This window comes from Myxine glutinosa, chromosome 2 (assembly GCF_964187855.1).
Source record: "Myxine glutinosa chromosome 2, kmMyxGlut1.1, whole genome shotgun sequence".
Lineage (NCBI taxonomy): Eukaryota > Metazoa > Chordata > Myxini > Myxiniformes > Myxinidae > Myxine > Myxine glutinosa.
Window position 1 is genome coordinate 128937588 of NC_136262.1, and position 19928 is coordinate 128957515.

General features: G+C 43.8%; 1 protein-coding gene across 4 annotated transcripts in view; it reads left to right on the forward strand.

Moving 5' to 3' along the window:
- The first annotated feature begins 2737 nt into the window (after nucleotides 1–2737).
- Nucleotides 2738–19928, forward strand: part of LOC137412398 (death-associated protein kinase 1-like) — a 290813-nt gene continuing 273622 nt past the window's right edge. For 3 of the 4 annotated variants that reach the window (XR_013622362.1, XM_078771644.1, XM_078771646.1), the window contains exon 1: nucleotides 2738–3035. Coding sequence is in view for 3 of the 4 variants with exons in the window: in XM_078771644.1 (XP_078627770.1) it covers nucleotides 2974–3035 (62 nt within the window). In the remaining variant the exon portion in view is untranslated. The remainder of the gene's footprint in view (nucleotides 3036–19928) is intronic. The other variant, XM_078771645.1, reaches the window with a different exon arrangement.

Here is a 19928-nt window from a genome sequence, read left to right on the forward strand (position 1 = left end):
AACTGTTGTTGTTTTTGCATTTCCGACCAAAATCGATATTTCCTATGAGCCGCCATTTTGGCTGTATATATATGAGAGAGAGAGAGAAGAAAAGAAAAGAAAAGAAAAGAAAAGTCAGCAAATTAGATTGGTCATGGTGATGAAATATTTTGAGGTTTTTGGAAGTTCCAATAAGGAGATTTGTGTGCTGCAGTGCCCAAGAATATAATTCAGTTGTAATTTAAAATAAAAACAAGTACAATGACCTGTGGACAGACAGAGTGAACCAATACCGGTCTTTCAAAATGACGTCTGAATGGGCTAAATGAGGCCGTGTGTGTGTGTGTGTGTGTGTAGGGGGGGGGGGGGATTTGAAGGGGAGGTGTGAGGGGGGGTTTCGGAGGGGAGGGGCAAGGGGGGAGAATTCAAAGGGAGGGGGGAGGAGGGAGTTTAGGAGGGGAGGTGTGAGGGGGGGAGGGGAGGTGTGAGGGTGGGGGGGGGGGGGGGTTAGAAAGTGGATGATTAATGAAAGACGAACATTTATAACAAATTGGGTTTTTTGTGATTTTCAAGTTAGAAATCCGTTTAAGAACGATAGACGAGGGGGTGGAAGAAGGTGAATTTAGAGCATGTCGGGAGGAAGAATTGTAAGAGATTGAATATTTTTTTGAAGTGGCATGAGTTGAAGAGGAAATTGAAAAGAGCCTTTTAAATAGGAAGAAAAACAGCTTGTTGTAATATACCACTGAATAAAACACTGCAGGGGAAAGTTTAAACATTTAAATAATATTTAAACAGAACCATGAAGAACAATCATATTCACAAAATACCAATGGGGAGAGGGACAACCACGAGTCACGTGAACAGGGCAAAAGGTGGAAGTTAACAAGCCCCGCCCCCTTTGACGGGGACAAATATACACTTAATCCGACATCCGGGCTAAACAGGTCCTCTACTTATTACATGGGGTGATTATTTTTCTTCACGACAGTCGGGGCATGATACCTACACATATCTACCTGATCTATATATCACTCTACCCCAAAATTCACAACATATTTTTTGTCTTTAACAGTATGCAGGGTCTTCTGGATCCTTGAGGTCTTTTGGGTCTTACCTAAATTTTGGGTCTTTGGGGTCCATTGGGTCTTCAGGGTCTTTTCCGTCTTTTGGGTCTTTGGCGTATTTTGGGTCTTTGGGGTATTTTGGGTGTTTTGGGTCTTTGGGGTATTTTCGATCTTCAGAGTATTTGGGTTCTTCTGGGTCCTTGGGGTCTTTTTGGTCTTCATTACCTTCGCAAAAGCGGAAGGTTATGTTTTGATCGCTGTGTATTTATTTGTATGTCTGTGTGTGTGTGTGTATGTTATTCGCATAACTCAAAAAGTATTCAACCGAATTGCATGAAATTTGGTGGGATGATTGGTTATTATACGGGACACATTTGATTAGATTTTGGGAGCAATCGGGTCAAAGGTCAAGGTCAAGGTCACGAAAAGGTCAAAATCGTATTTTTACCAAGTACAGAACAGTAGCTGCGGTGAAGGTATGCGCTCTACCGAGTGCCCGTTCTAGTTATCTTTTGTGTCTAACAGTCTACACTCGACAGGGTATTTTGGGTCTTTGGGTATTTTGAGTGTTTGGGGTCCATTGGGTCTTTTGGGTCCTCAGAGTCTTTTAGATCTTTTAACCGGTGGACACACAGTCGTGTTCAAAGATTTCCCCTTAAACCCCCCTCCCCAAATCCCTCCTAAAGCACTACTCAAAGCCTTTAAAACCTAGCCTTATGAATGGGGACAGACACACACACACACACACACACACACACACACACACACACACACACACACACACACACACACACACACACACACACACACACACACACTGTTTTAAATGGTCGATTATTTTAAAGAATATAAATTTATGATGTCATCGCTCACGTGGTCTGGCAGCCATATTGGATCAAAGAAAAAACCCTTCAAAAACAGAAGAGTTGGCTCACACCAAGTTGATTGCGCAGGGTAAATATTCGATGAATACCATCTAGTTTTGATTCAATGTCTGCAAATCCTGACGTCATTTGTCACATAATGGAGGGACTAAGAGGGAACCCCGAGCACAAAGCCAAACTTAATCTGTCTTCAAACAATAATTTCAAGAAAATCTTGAAAGAACGTCCTGAGAAATGTCTTTCCACGTCCTTTTCTCGAACGATTGGTACACGAAATGGCGACATAGTTGGGCATTTTGCAGCCAGAACAGTAAAATGAGAGGTTTAAATTCATCAAAGTTGAGGTAAATACAGCACGGGAGTCGAAATGTGTCACGAATGGGCTTCCCAATATGGCGACTGCGCGGGGTGGCGACACATTCGCACCACACATAATCTTTTCCAGTGATAATATATATATATATAATATAATATATATATATATATATATATATATATATATATAAATAATATAATATAATACACAGTTCAAGGGGCTAGACTTGCCAGGTATTATCACTAGTGGCTTCGCGATTTGCACTTGCAATATCTCGCCACCATTTTTAAGTAGCGTTCGACGCCCATGATGGTGGTGGTCGAGGCTTTAAATAAGTAAATAATTAAGTCTCGAACACCTCGGCCTGCTCGCTTGGGGGCGCTGAGAGCCTCGTGTGTGCCCACAATAAAGGCAGAATTTGATGGTGGGAGGTGAATGACGATGAGGGTGAGGGATGGGTCGTACGAGCTGTGCGGCAGGTACGCGAAGCCATCCGAGGAGGCGGGAAGAAGAAGGAGGAGGCAGGTTTTGCGTCCGGTGGTTGCTCGCAGGTTCCGGTTTATGCTGAAAGACGGGAAGTTCGTGCGGGTCGGCATTGTGTGTGAAGGGCAGGAGGAGGGAGAGGTAGCGGTGAGGGTGCGGTGTCGAGAGTGTGACGCCGGCGACCCTTGTGGGTTGTGTCCGTGAGGCTGACGGCATGATCGCGCTGTGAGCGGGCCCCGCCGGAATGGCGATCTTCAAACAGGCCAACGTGGAGGATTTCTACGATATCAAGGAAGAGTTGGGAAGGTAAGGAAGGTTTGGGTCTGGGGTCCGATGGAGGTTGCTGCGTGGTCAGACTCAGAGGTTAGGTGTCAGATGTGAGATGGTGGTTGGAGTGGTCTCGGTGGGGTCGTTGCCTTCACCTGGGATGTACACACACCTTCATCATGAATATCAGTTAATTACATGCATTCAGTTGTATTTATTAATCATAACCTGTAAGGAATTGACGTGACGTGTACGTATTAAATAGATAGAATGCTGATTGTGTATTATTTATTTGTTGTGGGTCTCGGTCGGTAACAAATCATGTGAATCCACCTATCTAACATTGATGTGTACGTATTAAATAGATAGCATGCTGATTGTGTATTATTTATTTATTGTGGGTCTCGGTAGGTAACAAATCATGTGAACCCACCTAGCGAACATTGATGTGTACGTGTTAAATAGATAGCATGCTGATTGTGTATTATTTATTTATTGTGGGTCTCGGTAGGTAACAAATCATGTGAACCCACCTAGCGAACATTGATGTGTACGTGTTAAATAGATGGCATGCTGATTGTGTATTATTTATTTGTTGTGGGTCTCGGTAGGTAACAAATCATGTGAATCCACCTATCGACCATTGACGTTTCTCTTTCTTTGAATGATGATTACGACAGCAGTAGTATACAGATTGGAATGTTTTTCGGTTTTGCACATTCTTTCTCCAACCTCCACCAGCAATGGTCATGGTGGCAAAAGCCAATGCAGTGCATCTAAACCGCACAAACCACCATCATGGTGGAAATTTTGTCTTCAGGAACGACCAAGGTCCGTGCACTTTTTGGTTGTTTCTCGCTCTCGTGATAAACTCACCTTTGAGAACAGGTGGTGTCGTTCCGTGGATCAAGTGGCTGGAAGGAGGACCTCCCGTCGAAGGCCCTGTTGGGAGTTTGGAACCGATGGAATTGTTTGATGGTGCAAGGCCAGTTGTTGGAGGTTTATTCAAGTCGGGGTGATTTATTGCACGAGGTGCTGGTTGTTTTGTTATTGTAAAGTGTTGCTCGGTCGGTCAAGGATCTCGCTTTGCTTTTGTGTTCCGCGAGCAGACACCGTTTTCGGACGGACGTGGAGCTCACTGCACGGGAGTGGTGGCCCAGACGGGGAGTGGTTTTTATTTTGGTTTTTTTTTCGATGGGCAGGGTTGGCCCTGCAGCACAAGACTCATTGTGGAATTAACTCCCACAGCACGACACTGGCATTCCTTGGCAGCCTCTCCCGAATCCATGGTTGAGTATCATCCTTGGGTTAAACGAGAGCGAAAGGCCGTCAAATGCGGGCAAGCTTCTTGTATGTCGGAGACGTCAGTCATGCACGTTCTCCTGGAGATCCCGTGCGCCGTTTTGCGTGCATCTGAGTTGAACTCGCCTGTCTGTTGCGTGCCAAGCCCCGGGCACTTATTTCATTGTCGAACCAGTTTTGTATTTTTATATTTTAAATTGCATACCATCCTACAAACCCATTGCATCCATTTTTCATTTGCAATTGTTGCTCGATTAATCTGGACTTTTTGTTTTGTTTTTCATGCCACTGATATCCTTCAAATAGCTATGTGCATCTCATCAAAAATTGTTTTGCCCTCATTGTGTGAAATACACTCATTAAGCCTTATTATTATTATTATTATTATTATTATTATTATTATTCTACTGATTAGTCTATTTATTTGAACCTTTATCTCCACAAATTTGGAAGACCTGGGATCTAATTATCCCACGCGCTCGAAGTAAAAAGTGGGGTTAAGCAGTTAATTCACTTTGTCTACCTGTGTCTGTGTATAAACGTCAGTTTATAATCGAGCAACAACTTGATTTCAATTGAATATTATATTTTGAACATTAATCGGAAAATGAACCTGCAGTTTACCTGTTCTTGGGCTCCAAATTCAACAAAATCACACACAGAGGATTGAGAACTTTTTTTTTTTTTTTTTTTTTTTTTTTTAACTCTGTCTACCTGTATGGCAGTCGAACAGAATTGAAATTCATTCTAAGCAGGAATCTTAGTCTTTAAGGACGTCATGAAGGACACAAACAGGCACAAAACTGTCACATGTTAAATAAGGTGGTGTAAAAGATGCTGCATCAACGGCGGTAAACTTCTGAATTTTTTTTTCTTTCTGCGAACCTTTTCAAAAATTTACTTAATTTCAATTGAATTATACACTTGAACAATGTAGAACACAAATCACCTTTTTCACACCTTCAAAACCCTTTAGTTTAACAGGACTGTAATGGTATTTTACATCTCGACCAATCAAACCCGCCCGTGTCATTTCTCGTCTTCTCAAGCTTTTGTGGGGTAAGGTATTCTATGAATTCTCTAGTTTGATGAAATCGGAGCGGAGCATTTGCATAAATTTCAACGTTGCCATCAAAGGCTTCGGCTTTTGAGTTGCTTTAAATATCTTCAAGGTGGAAAGCACTAAGGAAGTGGGTTTCATATATTTCTGTGGACTCGTATTTTTTTTTCCTATTGCACCTGAATTGATATTCATCTCCTTATGTTACTCCACGTCGATTGATTTATTTTAGAGCGCTTTTAATTTGGAGGCAAAATCTCTTTTTGGAGGAAGGAACAGGTGAGGAAAGGGAGGTTTTAGGAAAAGCAGCTGTAAAAATAAATAATTAGCTTTTTAATGCATGCGTTTGTCCTTTTTGACAATTGTTCGAGCTGTATGTATGATAAGCTTTCTTTCACATGTTCGTTCTGGGGTTCCCAAGTTTTGGTCGAGGAGCGTCAATTAATGGGCACGACATGGGGTGGTAGGCCGCACCGTGCTATTAACCCGTGAGTCAACACCTTTATGTCCAATAAATATCACCTGCCTTGTATATATTCCCAATGTTAACCCTAGATAGGTGTACCCCTGGGTAAACCAATCAGTACTGAATGGGTATACCCAGGGGTACACCTATGGAGGGTTAACCAGACCCGGTTTTTATTTTTAAGCAGACTTGCTGGTGTAATGGATGGAGTGTCAGCTCTGAATATGGGAGGTCGGTGATTCAAACCCTGGTTGAGTCACTACAATGACTAAAAATGGTGCGTGCTGCTTCCTTGCTTGACATTCAGCATTTAAACGTTTAAGAGCATGGACAATCCCTGTCGGATGGCATCCATGGGGAGGAGAAAATTCCTTCTCAAGAAATAACCCCGCTAAGTGTGGTGAGAAAGGCGGTGCCATTGTTGTGGCGGCGCTGGTACCCAGACACCCCGGGAAGTAACGGCACTTTCCCCCAAACGTGGTGGCTGTGTTTCTCTCATCTACCAGTCCTGTGGTACTTTGCGGCAACATGAGTATGGAAGTTGTCACAATGTGAAGTGTTAGGTGAAGGTGATCATCAGTCAGCTCAGCTCTGGCCCCTGAAAGGCTCAGCTCTGGCTCTTGATCTTGACTTTGGCTTGTTGTTGATCAGGGAAGACGCCATTTGATCACGAGTTTACAAATCTGATTGCAATGGGCGAATCCTACGATTGGCTGGGTAAATCGACAGTGAAAGGCCTTTAAAGAACTGTGCCAGGCTTTGTTCTTTCTATAATACATTTGCCTCCGTCCGCACTGTCCTGCAACTCGACGAGTTCTAATTACACGTGTCTGAGCATTTACCAGGTCTCATGTGAAGGGATGTTGGGAAAGTGGCAAGAGCTTTTTGATGGCATTGTAAATCCAAAACGTGCCTGCTGAATTCTTCCTGTAAACGTTCCGTGATCTGAAAGTACTTGGCCAAGCATGAAAGGAGCGAGTCTGAGGTTCCCTCTTTCAGGTGCCATCAGCATGTTGGGAAAGGGGATGCATTGCCTTCCATCAAGCTATGTCGTACAACCGCTCACACCTTTCAATTTTATTTTTCTTTCCCTTTTGATTTCCTTTTTTGATTCAACAGCTTCTGGAATTTTTTCGAAGTATATCTACCTGACTATGACCTTCAAACCTTCTCCATCTTGAGGATGTGCCAAAATAGCTTCCTGATGAATCATAAATGTCCCTACCTCCATCTTCAACAATGTTGTTTAAGAGTGCCACAACACTTGTTACCACGTGCACGCAAAGCGAAAAGCGGGGTTAAGCAATTGCTTCACTTTCTCTGTCTTTCTATCTTCAAACGTCAGTTTATGATTAAGAAACATCTTTATTTTCATTTAATGTTGTATTTTGAACATGGCACAACATAAATCGACATCACTTTCAGAACCTTTCTGTTAGCAGTACTTGGACAAAATATTACGTCATCATGACCAATCAAGTTTGTCACTCGCAGACCTCGGCCATGTCCTTGCTTGCCAAGACTGCAGTGTTAGGTGTTCTATGAACCCTCTAGTTCGTCTTCTTGGACAACAAAGTGAGCATCAATCCACGTTTCCTGAATTTCTCTTTTGCTGTCAACAATACATCTCTAGTGTACAAGCTCCATGCTTTAATCTTAACACAAGTCACTGTTGCTCAGCTCTGGCAGTTCCCTATTGCACGGCCTACATGAGCGCCATGCTGCGATGACATCCTCGAAGCAGAAGATGAACTCCAAATGATCCCCATGGTTCTGGTGGTGGTTGCTATTTTTGTTCAATCTCCCTTCCATAACTATGCCCCGGTTCTATTCTTTCCCAGAGGATGTAGGACGACGTTTAGAAACGTATCGGATAAGGACCGGGCCGCGCACAATTACTTTGCTGGCGACCTTTACTCTCGGGACACACTTTAGGAACCTCATCTTCGTTCTTATTTTATCAAAACCTACTTTTATTTTCTCAATTTTCCACCACTGTGTGTATAATGTATTGATGGATCCAATATATTAAAAATTCCTTCTTGTGGTCAATTCCACATCATTTCATTTGGACCCTTGTTCATATTTAACTACCGCTCTAGCAGGGAAAATGGCCTTTAAAATGCATGTTGTTGTTGTTGTTGCCATTCTTAAAGCCTGCTGACCCTAAAGCCAACCACACACTTGAGAGGTTCATCCATGTGACTCCTGCGCGATTCACCTCGTTGTTGCTCCGGTGGCACCCAAGAGGAGCCTCGTGATCACCTGACCCAGTACTAATAACTTTTTGCCTGAAAATTGCACTGTGGTTGCTGCCGAGTAGGACATGCTCTACTTAGTGAATCGGTGGCAATTCGGCAAAATTGTCTTTCTCATCTCGTCTCACATTTGTTCGATTCCACTCATGTTTGACAATTCCACTTTCTCTTCTCACTGTATGGCCGTGTTTGCAATGCTTCCGGTTCTTCACAGCACCTACTTATCGCTTCACAGTTTGCCCTTTTGTCCCATGGTGTCGGAGTGGATGAAAGGGAATGTGCATGGTCCATGAGTTTGGAAATGCAAGGTCTCCAACAAGTCTTGCATGTTGATTTGATGAGAAAACCATCATAATGAAATACCATTCTAATAATTGTCAGGTGCTGGACAATGGTTTGAAAAGGACTTGTATCTCTCAGGTAATTGTCAACCTTTTTGATAATATTGAGAATTGATCAGCAATATAAAATCTCTGGTTTGAGACGCATTTTCTGCAGCCAACGAGGGCTGTCCTGTTTGACTTTTTCATTTGAGCACTCATGATGCTGGGGCCCCAAGGTAGTCCCATTCACCTGGTGTTTATTTGTCCATTGTCTCCTAATGTCATTGCAATATTATGTTTCGTCTCTAAGCTGTCTCGCCTGGGTTTGAATCCCAACTGAGCTATAAACCCTCATCCTGGTGTTTCACAGGCAGGGCAATTCATCAAATGTGTACGTGCCATCCCTCGAATAGCCGTTAAACTCGCCGTCTCATCTGCCAGCATTGGTCGGATGTTGAAGACCCACAGTGTCCTTCGTGAAGAGTTGGCGAGCTGTCGCCATCACCCTGAAGAAATTCCAAGTTCGTCCCATAACTACTGCTGGGAAGGCAATGGCAAACCACCCAGTATAATCCTTGCTCGGGAAGCTGGTTCGGTGGCACAACGCTTTGAAGAGTATGGTACATGAGAGGGAGAAACGGAGACAAAGAGAGAGAGACTGAGACAAAGAGAGATGGACACAAAGATAGAGAGGGAGAGAGACGGAGTATAGACAGAGACACAACAATGATGTGCTTGTCCTGCATGTACTATACATACAAGCACCAACATGAGACCTAAAAGGAGAAAAGAGAGAAGCCTTGTAAGACTGCCTTATAGATTTTGGAAGAGGACTGAGTGCTTTGTTTTGAGGTCGTCAGTCATTTGCTTGATCTGGCACAACATTTTAGATTGTGAGAATTCGGTTAGCGCCCCACACCGCAGGTATACGCTCAGATTTGTCTGGAATGAAACGGTCGCTTCGTTATCCATGCTCACAAAGTCATTATTCACTTGTATGTACAAATGTACAAGGACTGTTCATGTTTGATATGGACTTTGTATGCCAGTAAAATCAAAAGGTACAATGAAGTTGTTAACTTTATATTTCTCAAAGTATTTGTCTCCGACACCTACACACTTGTCCCATTGACGTGGTAGTGCTTTGATGTTATTTGCTTAGCATCTTGGTGATGACTTGATGAGATAATAATTGAGATAGACTTACGTCGTTCAGTTTGTATGACGTAATGCATCATGGAAACAGGTATTTCAGTGCTTTTGGCTGGACAGTGTTTGACGTTTTAATTTGGTCGCTCAAATAAAACGTCAAACACTGTCTCGCCAAAAGCACTGAAATACCTGTTTCCATGATGCATTACGTCATACAAACTGAACGACATAAGTCTCCATCCGACCCTGCACTCTGCTCCCTCCGAGCGATAGCTTCAGTGTCTCACGCAATTATGTTACCCGGCACGGATCCACCCGCGACCTGTGTCAAACCTCAGGCTGCACAGATTTTTAAACGGAGCGCACTGAACACAGCTGCACAGTTCAGAGGCTACACAGCTTGGAGGCGAGCAGGCACACTCATCCAGCTAGCCGATATGCCGCATTCTGGAGCATGCGAATCGCACATCATCCCGAGCATTCATTCCATCCTGCCTGTGAAACGCCAGGACGGCTCAATCCAGCACAGTGCAATCAATTTGTTCACCAAAATACAAGATGCAGTGCATCACTGCCTGACTTTTTCATTTTCACCTTGATTATAAAATCATACAAGTCTAAAATATTTCAGAATGCCTCAATTTAACTCACGCTGATCTTATTTTACAGCAGTTGAATGATGACACTTCTTTTCAACTTTCTCCTGACTCATTCTCTCATTGAAGCGTGATGTGGACAACTTCATGAATAAGAACTACCGAACTTTACCTGATCAACATTATGTTGTTTCCCCACATCAATCCGATTCTCCTGCGTCCTCTCCATACACCTGTTACGACGCCTGTTGTAACACTACAACACCTGTAACAAATGCGACAATACCAATATAACAATACGACAACAAAAAGTAAAATGAAGTATATAATCCTGTAAATACAGTCACGTGAAAAAGTAAGTACACCCCATGTAAAGTTTTGACTTTTTCAACATACAGCTATTTGATCTTCATTTCAACAATATTGATAGATAAAGGTGATATAACATAACAAATATCATGAAACATTTACATTTTGTAGACCATTGTATAATTTAAATAAACATGAATGCAAATTCCCATGTGGAAAAAGTAAGTACACCCCTACATTTATCACTACTTAAAATACCTAAAATTAGAATCAGGTGCACCAGCTCAGGTGCAAATGATTAGAACATCGTTAGAGAGGATCTTGGAGGAACCTGTCTTATTTAAACCTCAGACATTTAGTTTGGTTTGCTCTTTGTTGTTGAAGTGCGCAGCATCACCATGCCAAGATCAAAAGAGCTCTCTGAGGCCTTCAGGAAGAAGGTTATAGATGCCTACGAGTCTGGGAAGGGATTTAAAAAGATCTCCAAACAATTTGAAATCAATCATTCGACTGTCCAGAAGATCATCTGCAAGTGGAGAAGATTCCAAACAACTGCCAACTTGTTCAAGCCAGGCCGCCCCAGCAAGTTCAGCCCGAGAGCAGACCACAAGATGCTGAAAGAAGTCTCTAAGAACCCCAGAATGTCATCACGGGACCTACAGGTAGCTCTTGCCACTGTTGATGTCAAAGTGCACGAGTCTGCGATTAGAAAGAGGCTGCACAAATTTGATCTACATGGGAGGTGTGCCAGGAGGAAACCTTTGCTGTCCAGAAAGAACATCAGGGCAAGACTAAAGTTTGCCAATGAACACCAAGGCAAAGACCAGCACTTCTTGAACAATGTGCTCTGGACAGATGAGTCAAAGGTAGAGCTATTTGGCCACAGTACCAGAAGACATGTTTGGCAAAAACCAAAGACAGCATTTGACCACAAGAACCTGATCCCAACTGTAAAGCATGGTGGTGGAAATATTATGGTTTGGGGCAGCTTTGCTGCATCAGGGCCTAGGCAGCTCACCTTCATAGAATCCACTATGAATTCTTCATTGTACCAGAGGGTGCTTGAGGATAATGTGAGGCCAGCTGTCGGAAAGTTGAAGCTCAACCGAAGGTGGACTTTGCAACATGACAATGACCCTAAACAAACCAGTAAATCCACCAAGGAATGGCTGAGAAGAAAGCTATGGAGGGTTCTGGAATGGCCAAGTCAAAGCCCGGATCTAAATCCCATCGAGATGTTGTGGGGGGATTTGAAACGAGCTGTGCATGCAAGAAACCCCTCAAACATCGCACAGCTGAAATAATTCTGCATGGAGGAGTGGGCAAAAATTTCTCCCAGTCGATGTCAGAGACTGGTAGACAGTTATAAGAAACACCTACTTGAGGTTGTTTCTGTCAAAGGGGGCAATACCACCTATTAGAGCCAAGGATGTCCTTACTTTTTCCACATGTGAAATCTGCATTTATGTTTATTTAAATTATACAATGGACTACAAAATGTAAATGTTTCATGATATTTGTTATATTATATTGTAGCGACCCATGGGTCCCCCAAGCAAGACCAGCATCAGAATCTCCTTGCTCCAGCCGCCGGTGACGTCACCGGCGGGGAACCACGGCGCCAGAGTGGCTGGTCACGTGACCACCAAAGCGTGCCGCGCGTGCGGGTATAAACAGCTACACCTGTTGATCGCGTGACCACCGAAGCACACCTCGCTTGAGAGGCGTGGCTTTCGGTTTCGGTTTCTAGTTGTGCTTTATAATGCAGCCCGATAAACGGGCTTTTCAGAGTTCCCGAGTTGGTTTTGAGAATAAATATCTTCTCGGACGAGTTTGTGTCTTGCCCGTCATTTCGTCCGTATCAAGCAAGAGCCGCGGCTCTTCAATATCACCTTTATCTGTCAATATTGTTGAAATGAAGATCAAATAGCTGTATGTTGAAATATGTTGAAAAAGTCAAAACTTTACATGGGGTGTACTTACTTTTTCACGTGACTGTATATATACACTTCGACAGTACTCAGCCATTTTGAGTCGTCTCCATCATTTGGGAAAATTGATGCAACTGAGATGTTTTATGTGGTTTTAAAAGTGATGGAAATGGTAACAAATCTGGACTACAGAAGCGAAGAGGGAAAGGGAGTAGGATCGGTCATATTTTGCATGTTGGAGTTGTGTCCTGAGACTGCATATATCTGGGCATCGTCTGCGTATTGTTTTTCGTTGCGTCAAGCTGGATGGAGGTTATGTTTTCACCCCTGTTTGTCTGTTTGTCTGTCTGTCTGTCCTTTTGTTTGTCTGTGAGTGGGATATCTCTGGAATTATTTGGACGAAACTTAGTGGACAGGTTGTGTGTGTGACAAGGCTGGATTCATTGGAATTTGGTGAAGGTCTGGATACGAGAATTTTTAAGTGATTCGTCACCATTGAGAGATATGGCCAACAACAACATATGATATCTCGATGTTGTGGATGGATTATGCCAAAACTTTGTGGATGAGTTGGGCAGGTGACACAAACAAGGGAATATATTTTGGTTCAGGTCCTGATGCAGATCTGGCCTATCGGTGGATGCAAAAGGTCAACTGTTCGGCCTGGCGGAGATGTCCGCTCTCCCGAGTGCTGTTCTATTTTTTAAAATGTGAACCGATTGCTTGCATGCTTCCAACATTGACATTTAATTATACTGCAATTCCACATTATAATTGGGAAATTCTCCAATATTAGTCGTTTAACACGTTTTATGTCCATTTCCGTGACAGCATTTGGTTGCAAGTGAGAATTTGCTCACGATTGCTCACCAATTAAGTTTATTTACTATTAATTTTTTTCGATGTTGAACTCATTGGACTGTTTAAATACAACTTCCTGAAATACATGCTTCCTTCATTAAATTGCGCTGACAGTCTCTTGTGAATCTTATCTGGTGGGATGGTCACCTTCTCGATGAACTTCCGCATACCCCTATATCCCAACAGGGCTCAAAATTAACCTTGTATGTTTTCAAGCCGGTCCACGGAACTGTTTGGTTTTTTTTTTTGTTTTTTTTTTGTTTTAAACTAAGCCAGCAACCACTCACTGTACCTGTCCAACTCTGCTTCTTATCAGGTATGCAGCTTTCAATCTGGTTCACTAATCTACCATAAGCCTGCCGTTGGCTTAACGGTAAAGCTGGCTGGCTTGAGTTTGAGCCCTTATCGTGCCATTAAAATAACATCAGGTGGGTTGATTTTAGCCTGCCATCCTTCCGAGGTTGGCAAAATGAGTACCAGCCTACTGGAAACAGGGGGCACTGCATCAGTGGCACAACTGTGCCCCCAAAAATGATGCAACTAGCAAAACCTTTTTCTACCCCCATGAACCCTTTCTAAGCCCACATCCCACCAGATTTCCAGTCTTTCCTTCATGACAGTTTCCTTCTGTATCCATATTGTCCACGTCTGGCATTCTGCCATAGCCCTCATTTCCCCCCACATCCCTTATTTCTCCTCGTCTCCCTCTATTTTGTTCCTCAGACCTTGTCAGTGGTTTGTCCTCCATCCCTCCCCTTTCTATTGTTCCTTTTGTTCTGTTACGTCCTAAACACTCTATGTAATATAGCTCCTCCATGAGCCTCAACTTCGTATCCAAATGTTTTTCCCCCCTGAAACTTAATTTAATTCTCGAATCTCGACCTAGTCTCACCTGGCCAACCTTTAAACCAGGTGTCACACGGACTGGTGAATGATGACAATTTAGACTCCTGAATAATAATAATAATAATAACACAATACTTACTGTGTGATGTTTTGCAGATTCTAATACACAAAGTAACTTTAAGAAAAAACAAAACAAACGTCGATAACAAAAAGGATCAGCCACCTTGGAGTCGGTTGCTGAAAGACGTGTTCATTTCCCTTGTCTGAATACAATTCCCTGTCCCGTACAGAAAGACCACCATCGATGTTAAGCCCTGACCACAACATGCATGACTATGTTGGCCTCCATTTTGGTTTTGCTCAAACTTAAGCTTTGACTGCAGTTGATGTCATTTGCCGCACAACTTGTCCAGGATAGACAATTGGAAAATTTCAGAATTGAACAATTATTTTTACCCTCGCCAGAGAAGAGGGTATTTCATGTACGGTACAAGCACGTCTATAAAGTATGTACGGTATAATTAGAATGTGAGTAGTTTTATAGTACGTATTTCATGTATGGTACAAGTACGTCTATAAAGTATGTACAGTATAATTAAAATGTGAGTAGTTTTATAGTACGTATTTTTTTTTTTTTTTTTTTTTTTTTTTTTAAATACAAGATCGAGGCTCGTGAAAGAGCGAACATTAATCACACAAAAAGACAAACCGATACATAAAACAAAGAAAACATGAACATAAAAAACATAAAAAACCGATACATAAAACATAAAGACAAACCGATACATAAAACATCGGGAGCGGTAGACAAGATGGGGAGAGAGGGGTAAGGACACAAACAACATTTGAGAGCAGGGACCGAGAGACATGGAGACATCGAGAGATCTGAGAGAGGGCGAGGGCTTTGGGGGGGGGGGGGCATGGGAAGGGGGCGGTGGGAGAGGTATAAAACATATGGACACTGCCAGGACTTCCAGGAAAGAAGTTGGAATTTCAAACAAGGTGGATCTGGGGTGAATTAGCGAGGGTAGAAAAGATCAAGGTTTTGGATGGGGGAAGATAAGAGATGGTGGTGAACAGCTGTTTTAAAGACCTGGAGGGAGGAGTGGGATTGAAGGGAGTGAGGGAGTTTGTTCCAGAGGCGGGAGAAAAGAGGAATGAAAGAGTGAAGGTGAGCAGAGAGCCGAGATTTCGGCAGTTTAACCATCAGAGGGTTGCTGGCAGATCTTGTGCGACCTGTAGGAATATTTGGGGGACAGAGCACAGAGAGAGCTGGGGGTGCAAGGCCGGAGAGGAGTCGGTAGAAGACAGAAAGACCACCTACCTGCCTGCGGTGAGTGAGTGAAAGGCCCTCAGAGATAGCTTCATCGCGGGAGATTCCAATAATTCTGAAAGCTTTGGTTTCAACAGCGTGAAGCCGAGCTAGGTGTGAGGCAGGAGCACCGGCCCATAGGGGAGAACAGTATTCCATTGAGCTGCGGATGAAAGCCTTGTATGTGGTGAGGAGCTCAGGTGTGCCGAGGAAGGACTTCGCACGACGGAGGATGCCCAGTCGGCGACTGGCTTTGGAGGCCAGCTTGGAAATGTGGTTTTCCCAAGAAAGATCATGGCAGATAGTGAGACCCAAAAGCTTGAGCGACAGAACTTCTTGGAGAGGATTGTTGAGAAAGTAGATGGGAGGGTTGTCCAGTCGATCTTTTCGGAGAGACATAGTAAGAGTGTCAGATTTGTCAGGATTGAAAGACATGTTCCACTTGTTTGACCAGTCTGTGATTTTGTCCAAGTCTTCAGAGAGTGAGGAGGCTGCAGACTGCCGATCTGAGGGAAGAGGGATGGAGCGGCAGAGAGTGGAGTCATCAGCAAAGAGATAGAGAGGATTTTCAAGAGAGTCAGAGAGATCATTGATGAAGACCAGAAAAAGCACGGGGCCCAGAACACTGCCTTGGGGAACTCCAGCCTGAACAGGAAGAGGAGATGAGAGAAACCCATTCAGGGCCACACGTTGACGACGACTAGAGAGGAAGTCCGCCAGCCATGCGTGGAGATTTCCATGGATACCAAAGGAGGAGAGTTTGGTGAGCAGAGCGGGGTGCCAGACCGTGTCGAAGGCACGTGATATGTCGAGGGAGACAGCTCTAATTTCCTGTTTGGCATTGAGGACCTCCATCCATTGTTGAGACAGCAGAAGCAGCATGTCCAGAGTAGAGTGACCTGGTCTGAAACCAAATTGATGATCAGAGATCAAGCCATTGGAGAAGAGGAAAGATTTCATATCCGAAGCAATGATGGATTCCATGACTTTGCTGATAATTGGGAGAAGGTTGATTGGTCTGTAGTTGCTAGGATCTGTTTTTGCACCTTTTTTGTGCATAGCGGTGATGTTGGCTGATTTCCAAGCAGATGGCAGTTGACCTTGAGCAAAAGAGAGGGTGAAGAGAACAGAGAGAGGGTGAGATAGAGCGGCAGAGCAGGATTTTAGGACCCGTGGGCTGATGCCGTCGGGTCCAGTTGCAGAATCAGAGTCGAGGGTTGACAGAAACTTTTCCACCTTGTCAGGAGGAAAGGACACGGAGTCCAGGAGCAGCAGGGTACGACTGGGTATGGTGGGTACAGAGAGGGATGGGTTTGGGACACAAGATTTAGAGGCAAACACAGAGTTGAGGCATTCAGCTTTTTCACGTGCGGAGTCAGCTGTGTAGCCGTTTGAGGTAAGGGAGGGGATGGAGGGGGAACAAACACCAGAAACGGATTTGACCAGATGCCACCAGGATTTGGAAGAGGGAGACAGATAAGAGAGTTCGGTCTTGAGAACGGAGAGATATTGTTTCCTGGCTCTCCTGAGGGTGGACACACACTTGTTTCGGGCTTTGTGAAAGGAAATGAGATTTCCTTCCGTTGGATTTGCTTTCCAGGAGACGAAGGCAAGTTGTTTCTGGGCAACAGCCTCACCACAAGATTCCGTGTACCATGGACGGGAGGAAGGGTATGACAACTGAAGACGAGATGGGATAAATCTGTGCATGAGAGAGAGCAATTTACTTTGGAAGAATTCCCAGGATGAGTTGATGTCAGAGGTGGTAGAGATGGGAGACCAGTCCAGATGATTGATGGCTGCTTGAAGACCATGCCAGTTGGCCTGAGTGAAATGCCAGACTCGTCGACGCTGAGCAGGCTCCCTGAGGATGGTCAGAGAGATGTCCACTTTAACAAGGACATGATCAGATGATCCGATTGGAGCAGAAGAAGAGCAGCAGACATTTTCAGGGAAGTTAGTCATAACCAAGTCCAGAAGAGAAGATGTTCCGTTGACTGAGATCCGGGTCGGGAAATTGACAGATTGTGTCAGTCCCAGTGAGTCGCAGAAGTTCTTTGCTGAGGAGCCATGGCTGGTGAGAGAGGTACCCACACCCAGCCAACTGGCATGATGACAGTTGAAATCACCACATATGAGGAAGAGAGAGTTGGGATGAGTAGATAGAAGTTGGTCCATATTATCAGACAGCGAGATGTAGATGGAGTCATCACTGTTTGGTGGACGGTACAACACACATATGAACAAGAGGTGGGAGCAAAGGGGAAGCCGTAGCCAGAGGTATTCCTGGGGGTGAGGTGGAGAGAGTGCAGTGCAGGGCGAGTGAGGAAGAGTTTTTGATAAAGATAGCAACCCCACCTCCAGCACGAGGCTCAGGTCTATCATACCGGAGGAGGGAGTAGCCCGGGAGAGATACTAAGGAATCAGAGACATCATAAAGGAGGAAAGTTTCTGTTGAGCAGATCACGTCTGGTTTGACAGAAGCAACCTGTATGGAGAGATCAGTTAAGTTTGAACGAAGGCCCCGGATGTTTGAGGTCCATACCGTTAATGAAGAGGAAGAGGGAGCATCAGATTCAGAACAGGGGGGAGGAGGGGTAGGGTAAGATGTGGAAGAGGTGGAAGAGGTAGGGAGAGCTGTTGAAGGTGTGTCAGAGATTTCAGAATAGCTCGGAGAAAGGGAAGGATGGGGCGGACAAAAGGTTTGATGGTGATTGGGTGAGGCACAATGAGGTGTTATTTGAGGAGGGGGAAGAGTGAGGCAGAAGGTTGGGGGAGATGGAGGTGAGAGTTGGAAGGGGGAAGAAGCGGGGAGGATGCTTTGAGGAGGGGGAGTGAGAGGGGGGAAATTGAGAAGCAATGAGGGTGGGGAGATTTGAAGGGGAGGGGTGAGGGGGGAGTTTGGGAGGGAAGGGACAAGGGGAGGGAGTTTGGGAGGGAAGGGACAAGGGGAGGGATTTGAAAGGGATGGGATATGGGGGAGATTTGGAGGGGCGAGGGGGCGTCTTGGCGGGGAGGGGTGAGGGGGTAGTTTAGGAGGGAGGGGGCAAGGGGGGAGATTTGAAAGGGATGGGTGATGGGGAAGATTTGGAGGGGAGGGGTGATGGGGAAGATTTGGAGCGGAGGGGTTATGGGGAAGATTTGGAGGGGAGGGGTGAGATTGGATTTTAGAAAGTGTACGATTTATGGGAAACGAACATTTATTGCAAAATGAGTTTCTTGTGACCTTTGAGTTAAAAATACGTTTAAGGACGCTGGATGGAGGATGGAGTGCAGGAGAGTTTAGGGAATGTAGAAAAAAGGCACTATAGGAGATGGATATTTTTTTTGGGATGAATTGATTTGGTGAGCAAGTCGAAATTTAAAGAAGAAGAAGAAAAAGGTGTTATAAAAGATGACGGAATACATAACTTGAGGGGAAAGTGTAAACATTGAAGGTTAATAACAGTGAAAACTATCTGGGGAAATGGGGGAGAAACACGTGGTCGAAGAACGAACGAACGAATAAGAATGAATAAACGAATGAGAACAGAGAAGGAATGTTTTTTTTTAGTTTTTTTTTTTTAGTTGAGATTTACACAAGGAAGTAGGCTATGGGTGAAAAGACTGGGAATACAGAGAACGAAAGTTATTGGATCACAAACGACGGACCGCTGAGAGAAAAACAAAGCCTCAAGGTTGTACAGTGTACACTGTACAAGGCCTCAAGACACGACACGAATTAACACGATTTTCAATACAGGTATGAAAGATTTGCACCGAAAAATCTTCGTCGGGACACAATATACGTACACACACCATAAAATAAATAGTTATAACGAAAATACAAATGGGAACAATCACTTAACTTCGATTTCAAATCGTTCGCGATGCGGCAAAGGCCTTGCTCGCGACACGGCAAACAGACGATCAATTTATGAAAGATAAACACCGAGAAACAACCAAAGTTGCACACAATAACTTCACACACCGAAAGATAAATACAGTTTCGACAAAATACAATTGTGAACAGACTTAGCTTCGAAAATCCCTCCCACCGTCTCCGAGATCTCGCGAGACTGCAGATCGCGAGACTCCGAGATCTCGCGAATACGTATTTCATGTATGGTACAAGTACGTCTATAAATTATGTACGGTATAATTAGAATGTGAGTAGTTTTATAGTACGTATTTCATGTACAGTACAAGTACGTCTATAAAGTATGTACGGTATAATTAGAATGTGAGTAGTTTTATAGTACGTATTTCATGTATGGTACAAGTACGTCTATAAAGTATGTACGGTATAATTAGAATGTGAGTAGTTTTATGGTACGTATTTCATGTACGGTACAAGTATGTCTATAAAGTATACGGTATAATTAGAATGTGAGTAGTTTTATAGTACGTATTTCATGTACGGTACAAGCACGTCTATAAAGTATGTACGGTATAATTAGAATGTGAGTAGTTTTATAGTACGTATTTCATGTACAGTACAGGTACGTCTATAAAGTATGTACGGTATAATTAAAAT